Below are 13953 nucleotides of genomic sequence, written 5' to 3' on the forward strand. Positions count from 1 at the left end.
ACATACTTAGTCATACTATCTCAGATTTTTTAAAACTGGCTTTTTTTTCAGCACATAACTATTATGTATAAATCGTGTTAACTAGATTCTTAACAAAATGGATACAGAAATTGCTGTCCTGCTTTACAGTTTCCCAGAGGCAAGGAAAGTACAAGTCAGTGTGTCGGATATGTTGTAGGTGTTGTTTATATAAAATGAATCTAGAGATCATGATTGATAGGGCTGTTGCAGATGTTTTGGCCTGGTGGTGTGGTTAAAGACATGAGTGCTGAGAGTGAAAGAAAGCTAAGGTTTCTCATAGCCATAATGAAAAACTGATATTCTGTCTTATGCTGATATTCACAGAGGCTTGTGTAAAAATAATTCGATCAGTCTGCATGCACTCTTGGGTTGTTGGGTTTTTCTTTTTTGCAAGTAGGGGTGTAGGCACTTGAACTGCAAAAGGCATGTTCAAATTCGTGCAGGTATTTGTGGCGTTTGATCTGTGTTGCGCAGTGCTCCTGCTGTTTGTTGTAACAGGAGAAGTTGTCAGGAAGCTGCAGTATGTTGCTGTTCCTTGCATATGAAGAAATCATGATCAAATTGCTGCAGGTCCACTTCTGTGAAAATTTAATGTGCTGGTTCTCTTGTTGCAGGGGATCTCTGTTGCTCTGATCTCCCTCCCCATGAGGGTCTGTGAAATGAAACCAATGTGGTGTCTGCAGCTCCTTTTGTCTGAGCACAGTCGTAACAGCGCTTTGCTGGAAAGTTGGGGGGTTTCTGTTTGGGTTGGGTTTTCTTTTTCATAGTGAACAAACTTGTGTATTCTTGTGGTGACACGGACGGTACTGTTTGGTTCTGCCTTGACAAATAGGCTTGCATTTTCAAACGTGGCCTTGGCTAATTTTGACAACTATTTGGCGGTTATAAGGAAGCTGATATATTGTTTTTGTTTTATTTACTTAAGTTATGATTGTTAAGAAAAGTCAAATTAGAATTGAAGTCTCATTTTAACTGAAGTTGTGCCTTGAAGTGGAACTATTTGAATATGTTCAGTGCTGGATCATCTCTTTCCAGGTGTAAACTATGGCACCTAGACTAGGATGTTGGAGCAGTCAGGAGTGAGCTATTGAGATACTTTGCGTCTAAGTAGCTTCTGCAAATAAGAGTAAGAGGGAAGGTGCAGTGAGGGCTGGTTTGGTTTTATCAGATGGACTAGGACATTGATGTGTAGCTCTTTTTCAGTGAGTAGAAGTTGATTTCTCCCCACAATATGACCTTACCAGCTTACAAAAAGAACAAAACTTCTCTGAAACAAACAAGCTGGGTTTTTTTGTTTATTTGTTTTTGTTGTAACCTGGTTTGTGTCAGGTAATTTGCCAGTTGGTTTAAGTGCTAATCTGAAGGTTGTATAAGAGTTTTATTCGGTTCCATTAGGTCCAACTAAACTTTGTAATACAGGGGCTGTTATCCTGCCAGTTGTGAGGAATTTCTGGTTTATGGAGCAATGCTGACACAAAGACAGCACTGTGCAAGCCGTCTCTATAACTGAACACTTTCACACTGCAATTTAGGAGGCGTGCAGTTCAGGAAATTGCTGGCTTCTGCTGGAGCACACTTTTACTGCAAGGAAAATTTTATTCGTCACTCAAGTAATTGGCAGTTTTAATACCTTGTTAGTAATTACCTTATAAACAAACTAATGCATAAAGGCAAGGCCCTGTTATCTAACTCACAGTCTTATTTGGTCAGTGGAACTGACATATGGTGGTGGTGTTTGTTGTTTTTTATTTAAGTAATTTGTTTCCATTTATTATAAATATTTTCAGCTAAGAGTTAAAAAAATGCAGCGTACCTCTACCAGACAGCCTGAGGAATGAAACACGATACAAGCACAGCATTGGAAGGACTGCAAGATTACTTACCCGTTCCCACATGTGGTTAGAAGGCCCATTAATCTAACTTCTGGGTCAGTTTTTGAGTCAGGACTTTTTTGTCTTGGGCAGTAATTCCCCCCACGCCCCTTGAATATGTGAGGATTGTCCATGCTATCCTAGATGTGTGGCGTACTATTTGATAGTAAGAGCAAGTGTTTCCAATAAAGGCAGACACTTTCTGGAATCAACATTCTTGTTGATAGTTGTCATGAAATTGCTTTTGCCTGCAATCTCTAGGAGCTGGGAGAGCTCCTAAATTTTGATCACACATCATACTAGGTACAGAATGTACCACAGCCAGAACTCACTTGAACTTCCCAAGGTAACAAGGATCATTTCAGGTTACATTCATTTAACTGGTCATGATGTGTTTTCCCCTATGTACCATTAGCCCCAAACGAATAACCCTGTTAATGTTGCTGATGTGCCTGTATGACACTGTGCTTTATGCAGCTGGGATGAAGGAGCTGGTAGGCTGCTGGGTAATAACACGAAATGTGATGGCTGGAAAAAGTACATTTCTTTGGAAGTGAAAGAAGGGGTGTTCCTTATTGTAGACTAGGATACTCATGCTTTTAAACAGTTGCAGAGTTTTTGTTGTAGAATTCTGTGATGTCTGATGAAACTTTAGCTAAGTATGAATTCCATCAGAAATTCTATTATTTGCTAACCCACTAGAATAATCTAGAGGATTAAATACTAGGTCTAACTGCAAAATTATAGAATGTCTTTCTGAGGGGGTGCACTGTCCTACTGTTGTCCATCTTTTCTAATGTAACTCTGTTTTTTCTGGAAATCCAATTTGATTTTCATTCTATAGGAGTTTTCAAAAAAAACCCCAAAGCACTATGTCTCACTACCATGATGTTAATTTGGTTAAAATAGAAAGCTGCTCTAATCTCATTTATTTGCCATACTGTGACATACAGTTCAATGCATATACCAGATATTTCTACTGTTCAGTAGTAGTGAATTATAGAGTTTTACAAATTGTTTTAAAAGCCACCAATTGCAGTAAATGGATTATAATTTTTTTTTTTTTTTTGTAATCTTGTTTCCTGGAGATGCATTTTAATAAAAGTTGGACACATTTATTTAGAGCATTCCATTTATTTAGAGCATTCCATTTTGTGATTTGGGATGGCTAGACATGAATGGTATGTATAAAGAACATACATAATTGTTTTTCTTCAACTAGAAAATATTTTCAAGTGAGGGAATTAAGAATTAACTTTCATGACTCCTGTGTAGTTAGCAAGTGTTTACTCTGGAGTTGACAGCCTACTGACTACTGTCCTTAAATTTCAGGACCAGTAACAAGATTGCCAACATTTTGTCTGAACATCTGAGGCCATTTCAGAGCCTAGAAACTTTGGACTTGAGCAACAACAACATATCAGAGCTAAAAATATCATCATTTCCATCATTACAGCTCAAGTATCTGTAAGTAAGACTTAGTATTACTTTTTTTCTTTAGGGTTACTTTAAAAAAATGTGTTGGAAAGTGTAGATTGGCAGCTGCTTGTTAGAATACTTAATCTTCTTTCAATTAGAGAAGCACTAAATATTCCTACTTTCATTTGTTGCAATTAACATAAACTACTGACTTGAATACATGAGTTGCTGCAGTAAGATGTTTTTGTTCATAATTTTGAGATAAAACAGAGATGTGACTCGTGAGAGAAATAATTACATAACAAAATGAACTTAAGTTCCCCATACCTGGGCTAGCTTTGAGTTACGTGAAGTTTGGACTTTACTGAATCTACCTTAATGATTATTCAGTAATCCTGCAACGCTGGAGCTGTACTGAGTGAGAATAAAGTAATGGAGCTGCAACATGTTGTCTTCTGCCAATAACACACTCCTGCAGAGTAGAGCAAAACAGTGGTGGTGAAATACTATTTGACCATGGGCTGAGCTGTCAAGAGTTCTAATTAGTATGATAAATGAAATTCCATTTATCAAGGAATAGTCAGTGCAAGAGCTTTGTGTTTCACTACGTGGTATTAAGAATTTATTAAATAACTGTAAATTTAACCTTCTAGACATTGTTTCAACAGGTACATTAACAGTAACCGAATAACCTCCATGGAGCCTGGTACCTTTGACAATTTGTCTACCACACTTCAAGTATTGAAACTGAACAGGAACAAAATTTCAGCAATCCCTCAAAAGATGTTTAAACTCTCCCATCTGCAGCACCTGTAAGTGCAACCTACAATTGACTAATTGTTTTCAGGTTTTCCAAAGCACTGGCAGTGCTTGAACTTTAGCCTTTAATTTATCCAGAGGCGAGTGAGACAGACACAAAAACCATATTACTACAACCCTGTCTAACTGCAGCTTTGTACTGAACAGAACTAGTCTTACATATTGGTGAGATGTGAATATTCTTTGTGTTTAAAAATGTATTTGCCTATTAAAAAAAAAAAAAAAGGCTGGAGAAGGGGTAATAGCAGTATTCCTGTAAGAAAGCATTGGAAAAATACTAAGTGAAGTAAGCTTACATAGTTCACTACTGCAGTCTTGTATTTATTTTGTGCTTTCACAGTGCAATGAAGGGAATGAATTTGTTTTCAGAGGCTGTGACAATAAGTAATATGTTTGAGTACATAGACCTCCCACAGCTTCACTGATAGAGTGCTGTCTAGAAATGTTTTACTAAATAAATAATGGATCATTGTTTAATATGGAAGAGGCTGGAAATATTTTTTCTATTTTATTAGAAAACTCAAGAGTGCAGGAGGTTGACAAGAGGATGAGCTAGGACTGCACTTTGTCAAATCCCAAATAATTATTTTCTCTATAAGATAGTCAAGAGCTAAAAATTATGAACTTGCTTAGGTTAGCTTTGAAAGTGAAAGGTCATTAAGAGCAAAGTGTTAGGATGCTTGACACTTCTGCAAACAGTGACTGTGTCTTTTCTGTATACAACTGCAAGAAGAGTTTGACTCAAGCATAAGAAGAGCGTGAGAACAGCCCTGCAAAGCTAACAGGGCATCATTTATAAATGATCTCAATAGACTTTCTGATCTTCAGATTCAGCTAGAGATTTTGGAAGCTGGTGATACTCTTGCCTAAAATTTCTACTCATTCACAGTTTATTTGGTAGGCTGACCTAGTTATGTTAGGTAGCTATTTTGTAATAGAGGCCAAAAATTTGTGTTACCACCTGGAAGAAATATTCAGAGGAGGTGTGGAGAAGAACTGAAGGCTGTTCTTGATGAATGTTCTTCAGTGCTTATGCATATTTGAATGCAGGAGGAGGAGTAGGGTTCTCTGTTGGGTGTCTGTCATCAGCTAGGGTTTGTACCAGGCTGCCAGAGAGGAACGATGAATTCTTACAAGGCTGAAACTTTGTGGAATAACTGTGGAGACAGAATTATTTAAGCCTTTATTGTCCATGGGGAGGTAACTTTCGGAAGGAGATGATTCTTCTTGGTTTGGTAGGATGCAGGCTGATAGATCTAAGACCTTCTTGAAGGGGCAAATGATTGCTCATTGTATGAGGGCCTTTTCTTAGTATAGTCTAATCCTGTCTCTTTATGCTATATATCAGTTGCTTCCAATAAATGAAGTGCTAATTTAGCAAATGATGGCTAGTTTAAAATTCACTGTTATAAAAGCGGTTAACATTGCTCTTTGTGCCCGTGTGCGGCTAGACTTCCCTTTTCACATAGGTTGGTGCAGGGTTTGGAGTTTAAAAGGACCCGAGCCAAGAAAGTGTGGAGAGTGGGAAAATACAAAATATTGAGTACTGCTGTCACTGCAGCTTGCCCTCCAGCTAGTTATGGCTTATGACTCCCTTTCAGGACACACACAGGTCCCAGCTTCTGACCTACAAGGAGTGTGTGTAGTGGCAGAAGGGTGAGTGCTGAGAGCGCTTGAGAAAGAGGGAAGGAACTATTTGTAACTAGTTGTGGAGAATGAGGGGGGAATATGTAATGAATACTTGACACCTGGTTAAGGAAGAGGAGGATCACCCAGAATATTTAATTTTGCCTAGTTATCACAACTAAAAATTTTAACTTTTTCTTTTTGACTGATTGTCAACTGCTATTACAAACTAACCTGAATGACTCTACTGCTGGATAAACACCTGGAATTTGCTTTCACTTTTGAATCTGCAAATAGGATTAACCATGACATTCTACAGGGACAATCTTTAAATCTGAAAACCAAGGAACTACCAAGTACTTGTCCTCAATGTCAGGAAGGTAGTACAGTGTTAGCATGATTGAATATAATTTATTACAGCAGAACGTTTGATTTGTATTACATCTTGTCTCTTGTTGGTTTATGTGCAAGAAAAATATTTAATGCAGGTTTGTTTCTAGAGAGGGAAGAAAGGTTGTTTGCATACTGGTAAACTAACTCTGCTGTAACTGTAAATTTTATTGATGCAGGGAGCTGAGTCGCAACAAAATTAAAAAAATAGATGGGCTTACTTTCCAAGGACTCCCAGCTTTGAAATCATTAAAACTACAGAGAAATGGGGTTACTAGGCTCATGGATGGTGCTTTCTGGGGATTGACCAATATGGAAGTCTTGTAAGTATCAACTTTTTGCTGATAGGTTTTGCTGATAACATTAAGTAGAATTACACAGAAGGAAGAGAGCTGCTAGATAGAGTTTAATGATGTTTTTGAATTAAATTGTTTTGGTATGGTTTAGAAAGCAGCAAGCAGTCATTGATGAATGTGTAGGACAGCATATTCCTCATGCATGCATACAAGTCTAAATGTAAGTAGAGGCTGCAGCTACCCAGCCAGTATCATGAAATCAGCTGTGGATCCGTGGCAAGGCATGCACACTGTTGAGTTTCTGATCCTTATGTCTTTTATCTGTTTGTATGTGTTTGTAGGCAGCTGGACCATAACAACTTAACGGAGGTAACCAAAGGGTGGCTTTATGGCTTGCTGATGCTGCAGCAACTCCATCTCAGCCAAAATGCCATCAGCAGGATCAGTCCTGATGCCTGGGAATTTTGCCAAAAACTCAGCGAGCTGTGAGTAACTTTCATTGTATTCCAGTTTCGAAAGCCAGGTACATGCCAAAGCATGAGCCTCTTGCCACTGATCTGTAAATTTTTCATAGCAAAGTTTCCAAGGTGACAACAACTTTTTTGTCTGTGAGACAGTATTTTTTGTTGAAAGAAGTTGAAGTCAACCGTGACTGCCTCATTTTACTGTGGCAGTTGTACTAAAGCTGTAACACGGTCATTTTCAAATGAAAGAAATTCATTCTGCAGTAATTGGTGAATTGGTTGGAAACTATACGTAAGCTGTGTGGTCAAAAATGGTGTAGTATGTTTTGTGATAGTTGTAAGGGGAAAAAAAAATGGTCTTTCTGTGAAAATTCACTTGAGTTGAACTGAGTAACAAGCACTGCAACATAAACATTAAAAATAATTTCTTTCCATGAATTTCCAGGGATTTGACGTTCAATCACTTATCAAGGTTGGATGATTCAAGCTTTGTTGGGCTAAGTGTGCTGGTTGGACTGTACATTGGAAACAACAAAGTAAATTATATCGCTGATTGTGCCTTCCGGGGACTTTCCAGTCTACAGACTTTGTAAGTTGACAAACTCAATTTTTCAGATCAAAAACCTTAAGAAAAACTCTCAGTGTTTATAGATTTTTATTTATATTTCCTTAGGCAATACAGAAAACATTTTGCTAACTTATCCAGATCAGCATACGTTTTTCTTAGAGTAGGATTTTTTTTTTTTTTTTTTTTTTTTTTTTCCCGAAGTATGTGGGAGAGGGCAGACTTATTCTTTCAGTAAGGCTGTGCATAATGGAAGTTGATAATTCTGATAGGAACTTTCAGTAGCATTTTTATGGTCTCCATTCAAAGGCCTTACTGCTACCCACAGCTTAACTAGGATCCAGATCCCTAATGTCTTAACTAAACCAACTTTTCCCTCCTGGTAGAAATAACACCAAACTCAAAGCTGTTTTACTATAGATGCTGATGCTTTTCATGAGTGGGCAGTTGCTTTAAGTATTTGCTATTTCAAAAAACAATCATGTATTGAAGGGTGAGAAAGAAGGAAACTAATTCTGAATATATTCCACTTCGTTAAAATCTTCCAATTCTGTACCATTGACCCGTCTGTTAGCCATGTGAGGGAAGTGGTTGCCTTTCTGTCCAGGTTTTGAAAAGGGTGCTGATGCTTTGTGTTCAGGGGTTTCCTCACATACTCCTACGTGATGCAGTTTAGAGGGGTGTATGCTGTGGTTTTTAAGTACACAGAGAGGTATAGATAGAGATATTTATTAAGTATACAGAGAGATTAAGAGGGCAAATCAGAGACTTGCAAGGTGTGTGGGAACTGTTACTCTTTTCGATCTAGACTAAAAGGCTTTGAAATGAAATAGCTAATTGGGAGAAGCTTCTCTTCACAAACAAACAAACAAAACCCAATCTGTCAGAAAGCTATTTTAGAAATTGCTTTAAATAATACATGTTCCTGAAGTATATACCTTGTAATTTTTAATAGCACTTGTGGTTTTATTTCCCCTCCTCCCTTAAACAGGGATCTGAAAAATAATGAAATATCATGGACTATTGAAGATATGAATGGTGCTTTCTCTGGCCTAGATAAACTTAGGAAGCTGTGAGTATTGCTACATCATCTCATCATTGCTTAAAAAAATTGATTTAGATTATGTGTGTTTCAAGGGACAAGCCCAACACTTAATGATGTTGTAGTTTCCATAGCTGAGATGATTTTTTTTCTCCCTTACCATTTTCTTCCCTATAAAACATTCATTTTTTTTGTAAAACAAATTCCAGATTTTTCAAGTCAAACTAATCTGAAATATTTTAAATATTACTACTGTGGATGGAAACCTCAAGGAATGAGGGTTTCCTGTAATCAGAAGCAATAAGTGGGTTATATGACAGGTGCACAGTGACAGGGATAAGTCTTCGATAAGTAATGCAGCACCCAATGGAAGTGGCTTCGTTGCCTGGAAATGTTCAGATGCACATCTATGAAATAAAAAGATGCTTATGTGTATACATTTGGAATAATCTATATCGCTGAACTGTACACATTAAACATCTTCTAAAATCACTGTAAAATCTAGGTGCTTAGTCAGTGGGAATAAATTAATATCTTCTAGGAGTACGACAGTTTGCTGCATTAGGAAAGGTTGAATGGTGAATATTCTACACAGTTTAGAAATAAACACCAAAAATGCAATTGTTTGGCTCAAAAAATGAGCCAGATTTTATCTTATTGCATCTTTTTTGCATCATGTATGTATATTTTTCAGGATACTCCAAGGAAATAGGATTAGATCCATTACAAAGAAAGCATTTTCTGGTTTGGATGCACTTGAACACCTGTAAGTAGTAGAAATTCACATTTAACCCAACTTTGGGAACTACTTATGACTGTGAATGAAATATACTTACCCTGGTTGCTACTGCGATCTTGAGAAGGTTCTTTGATTTGATTGAGTTACACTGAATATTAATTTTGTGATTAATGCTGAAAGTGTTTTGTATTAAGCATGCTATAGAACTCCTTAATCCTGTCTCTCTAGGTTTTGTCTTTGTATATTACCAAGGTAGCAGACTATTCTTGAGTCCTAGCTACATTGACTTTAACACATTATTCTTTCCTTCTGTAATGCTATTTATCTTTCTTTTTCCTAGAGATCTAAGTAACAATGCAATTATGTCAGTTCAAGGAAATGCATTTTCGCAAATGAAGAAACTCAAAGAATTGTAAGTTTCTGTCTAAAGACATAACCTCTATTAAATATATATTTCTATATGAACACATAAATAAAAGCTTTGTAAGGTGTTGTCTGATGCAGTGATAAACTCCCACTGTAATCTCTCAGATGTCACATAAAAAAGGGTATGTCAGTGTTTGGGTTTTTTTATTTTTTCTGTGATGACTGTATTTCAGTGAGATAGTGTAGGATAGGAGGCATTCATTTTCTGCTACATTTGGTGTCTGGAGTCTTTATTTTAAATTGGCTGATCTCTAATAGGTATTAGATATGGGAGACTTTGATGTAATGTGCTATAAGATCAGCAGTGCTATCACTGAGCTGAAGTTTACTGGACCAGTGAAATGCAGTGCTGTAATTCTTTTGTAAAGACCTGGTTGTCAGTGCTTGTAATTGGGTCCTTTTATCTGTCCTGTAGTAGCAAAGGGGCAGATCTTCAGAGGAAGTCATGAAGCGGTCACTGGGAAGAATGTATTCTTCTAGTGAGTTTTGGGGTTTTTTTTTGTCTTCTCACCCTCTTTTTCTGTTGGTCAGTGCAGAAAAACTGTCACTGTCCTCTGTGTTTTGAGCACAATTAATTCTTCCTCTTGCATATATCTTATGTCTCCTATATTCATATCAGCCTTCTCTAGTGAGATCTGCTGTCCTGAGCTGCTCTGTGGACAGTCTATCAATGAAATAAAGAACAACCAAATGGTGCTGCTCTCAGTAGGGGTAGAACCTACCTGAAGCTTATCTGAAGCTTTTCATTTGTGTTCTCCAGACTTGTATCAAGTATCACCCTAGCAGCTGGCTCTCTACTTAGTCTTATGGTATCATTCCCTGTTGTGTACCATAGATAAAGTAACGAGGAGGCTTGTGTGTTTCATAGAATCGTAAAACAGCCCAGGTTGGAAGGCATCTCTAAAGGTCATGTGGTCCAACCTTTCATGGAAAAGTGAGCCTAGATGAGATTATCTAGCACTCAGTACAGTTGAGTCTTGAAAACCTCCAGTGCTGGGGACTCCACCATATCCCTGTGGAGGTTGTTCCAGTGTATGATTATTCACATACAAGACTTCATTCTCACATCTAGACAATATTTGGTTCATTCAAAGTTCAGTCTGACGTTACGCACACCCTGGTGTAGCTGCAGCTGGTTTAGGAAGCAGCAGCCACTCTTCTACCCATAGCCAGGGGTTTTCTGCCTTTCCTCTTGCTTGAGTTGGATCTGGTTTCATTGCTTGATTGGTTTGCTGAGCTCACTCAGCCACCTTCAGGGCAGTTGCTAGATTTGGCTCAAGAGAAGCTGTAGGAGCAGAGTGCTAACAGCTAGGCATTGATACAGATGATTTGAAGAGTGATGAAATGTGGTGGAATGACATGCTGCTCCAGGAAGTGTGAGATGCTACAAGAAACCAGACTCTGAACACTTCAGTTAACACAACAAATCTTCAATATTTTTTTTTTTGTTTGTTTGTTTTTTTTCTTGAAATACCTGGTAGACATCCATTAGGTCTGAGGAGGATGTAGACAGATGGTCGAAAGTGCTTCTGCAGAAGTAGGATTATTTACTATAAATTCCTATCTAGTAACTTTATTCTGAGACCCCTAGAGAGTAAATTTGAAAATAATATGATAGATACTCGGTGCATCATGGTAGCAAAAAATGTGTTGGTTTCCCTGCCTCCTACAAATAACAGGAAGACCCCTGAACTTTGGTGAAAGATAACCTGCTTCATCTCCATGTGAACTGGAGAGCTAGCATCCCTAGGTGTTACCTGTGCACTGTTAGTGTGAAAAAATTGCACAGAGATACTATTCCTTTTCCTCGAGGAAAAAAAAAATCAAGAATTGGTGTGTCTCCATTTATATTTAAAGCTGTTTCTCTCCCTGGATTCATAAATTTTTTTTTTTTTTTTTTTTTTCTTCCAAGAACAGGTAAGATTTGAAGAGCGGAATTTTATTACTGACTGTGGGTTTTAATGCATTTTTTTTAAGGGTGATTCTGAGTTTTCAGCCAAAACAGAACTCTTCCTTCTTCAATTCTAGTATCCTCTGATTCTAGGTGCTTCACAAAATGTCTTTGCTTTCTTTTTTTTTTTTTTTCCCCTCCCCGTCTGTGTATATAGATATCCACATAGGTTAAGGCACAGTGATAACCAGTTCTACACTTGATTTCAACACTTGATTATTCTTCTCCTCATTCTGCTTTTTAAATATCTTCCCCAATTTGACTGAAATGGAAATGAGGGAATTAAATTGTCTCAGAATTTTTTGGTGTTAGCTTCCAGAGCACCTCCCTGCTGGACTATTTACTTGCTCATTCTGTGTGTCCTGCTGACTGCAGTTTTGTACCCAAGGCAGTACAGACCTACCCAACTGCCTGGACTCATATTTATAATTCAGGATAACAGGTCTGCTTTGTAGATGTAGGAGTCGTGTGATGTCACCACATCTGAACTGAATAATATTGCTGCCTTTCTCTAGTTATACATGTATTTAGCATAAAAATTTAAGGTTTTTTTACTGATGTGTGCTCATGTAGATCTGTCTTGCAAACAGAAAAAATAAGCCAATGGTCTTAGAACATAACTGCTTTTTCTTAGGCACTTAAACACGTCGAGTCTCCTGTGTGACTGCCAGTTAAAATGGCTACCACAGTGGATGTCAGAGAACAACTTTCAGAGCTTTGTAAATGCCAGTTGTGCCCATCCTCAGCTGCTAAAAGGGAGAAGTATTTTTGCTGTCAACCTGGATGGATTTGTTTGTGGTGAGTATAGTTCTATAGAACAAATTTTGATGAACGCATTGATTCTTGTTGTCCTTTCTTTGATATAATTTCTCTAATAAAATGGAAAGGATTTAATATCGGTTAACATTTCCTTCTCTGCTCAAAACTTGTGGCTTTGTACAAGATGGGGAGTGAAGGCTTTCTGACGTTTATTTCATGTACAGCTTGCTTACATAGTACATAGCATCGTGTGCAAGGGAAAGCTCAATAGTTTGTGGTGGTAAATGTATATGCCTCTAGATTTAAAAGACAGATATTATTTAGGTACCTGTCATTTTGAAGTGAGATCTATTTTCACAAATTTAAGATACGCAGTTTTTGGTTTTGATCATTTGTAAGTTATTTTCATAATTCATCTGTCTTGAGGTTATTCCAGGGCTGAGAAAATTTGAAGGTAAAATATCAATACTGGCCTCAACTCTGACCTCTATGTGTGCTTGTCTACTTTAACAATTATTTTGACCATGTAAGTTATTGCCTGTATGTGAACTGTATTTTAAAGTACCCAATTAACACAGTTATGCTACTAATATATTACATTTCAGTGTGCCAGATAGTAAATGATGGTAAAATTTTTTTACTTTAAGACTTGAGAATTTGAGGTGATAGCCTCAGTGAAATGAAATTTCTCTATATGTTAAGTAACATTCATTATCACCTATATGTGATGTTCTCTGTTTAATACAAGTGAAGCTAAACATTCAGAGTAAAGATATGTTTGAATACTCTAACACATGAAATGAGAACTGTGAAAGCATGAGGAAATTAAAAGCTAACTGGATTTCCTGTATTTTTGTTGTATACACTGCATTTTTCTTTCTAAAGAAAAGTCAGACTTTATATTCTTCATAGACAAAACAGGAACCCTACTTTGGCTTCTGAATAGCTTTCTTCTCATAACAAATAAGACTGCTTAGTTTTTACTGTTGCCACTTAAACCCTTTTTGCAGTGGGAGAGCAGACACAGAATATAAAATAGCGTACAAAAATGTTGTTTTCTCCATTCCCATTAGCAGTCAGTTGTTTACTCGTTATTTAACAATAATATACACGATGGTGCATAATCTAGCCACTGCTAAAAAGGATAAGCTGACGTAGTACAGGAAATTCGAAATTACTTGATAGCTAATGGAGTATGTATGAGGGATACATCCTTATGAGGAACTCATTATGGTAAAGAATTAAACTGGGAGATTTAAATACATATCTTATGTTAAACCACAGAGGATTGTGATCTTTCTTTTAGCTGCTGAATGCCATCATTAGTGAATTAATTTCAAAGCCTTTAAAATGTATTAGCAGAAAGGGATTTACTAAGAGGAAGTTGTTATATTTAATATGTAAAGTAATTGTGAAACAAAAGTAACTAGTCTATAAATACAATCAGTGAATGTTTCACTGTTCCATTCTGTCTTTAAAGTACGCCATCATTAGACATTTGGGTATGCATACCTTGCCTTGTAAGTTTACAGTGGCCACTTTTCACAGAATCATAGAATCATTTA

The 13953-nt window shown here is 37.1% G+C and overlaps 1 protein-coding gene across 1 annotated transcript in view; it reads left to right on the forward strand.

Moving 5' to 3' along the window:
- LOC103775133 (leucine-rich repeats and immunoglobulin-like domains protein 3) overlaps positions 1-12427 on the forward strand; it is a gene marked incomplete at both ends in the record, with an annotated part of 29526 nt that extends 17099 nt beyond the window's left edge. The window contains 9 exons of the mRNA XM_008942578.1: positions 3225-3359; positions 3980-4123; positions 6326-6469; positions 6784-6927; positions 7352-7495; positions 8463-8543; positions 9208-9279; positions 9593-9664; positions 12264-12427. Of these exons, the coding sequence (XP_008940826.1) occupies positions 3225-3359; positions 3980-4123; positions 6326-6469; positions 6784-6927; positions 7352-7495; positions 8463-8543; positions 9208-9279; positions 9593-9664; positions 12264-12427 (1100 nt within the window). The remainder of the gene's footprint in view (positions 1-3224; positions 3360-3979; positions 4124-6325; positions 6470-6783; positions 6928-7351; positions 7496-8462; positions 8544-9207; positions 9280-9592; positions 9665-12263) is intronic.
- Between the last annotated feature and the right edge of the window lie 1526 nt (positions 12428-13953).

Source organism: Merops nubicus, unplaced genomic scaffold, assembly GCF_000691845.1.
Source record: "Merops nubicus isolate BGI_N331 unplaced genomic scaffold, ASM69184v1 scaffold10706, whole genome shotgun sequence".
NCBI classification, from domain to species: domain Eukaryota; kingdom Metazoa; phylum Chordata; class Aves; order Coraciiformes; family Meropidae; genus Merops; species Merops nubicus.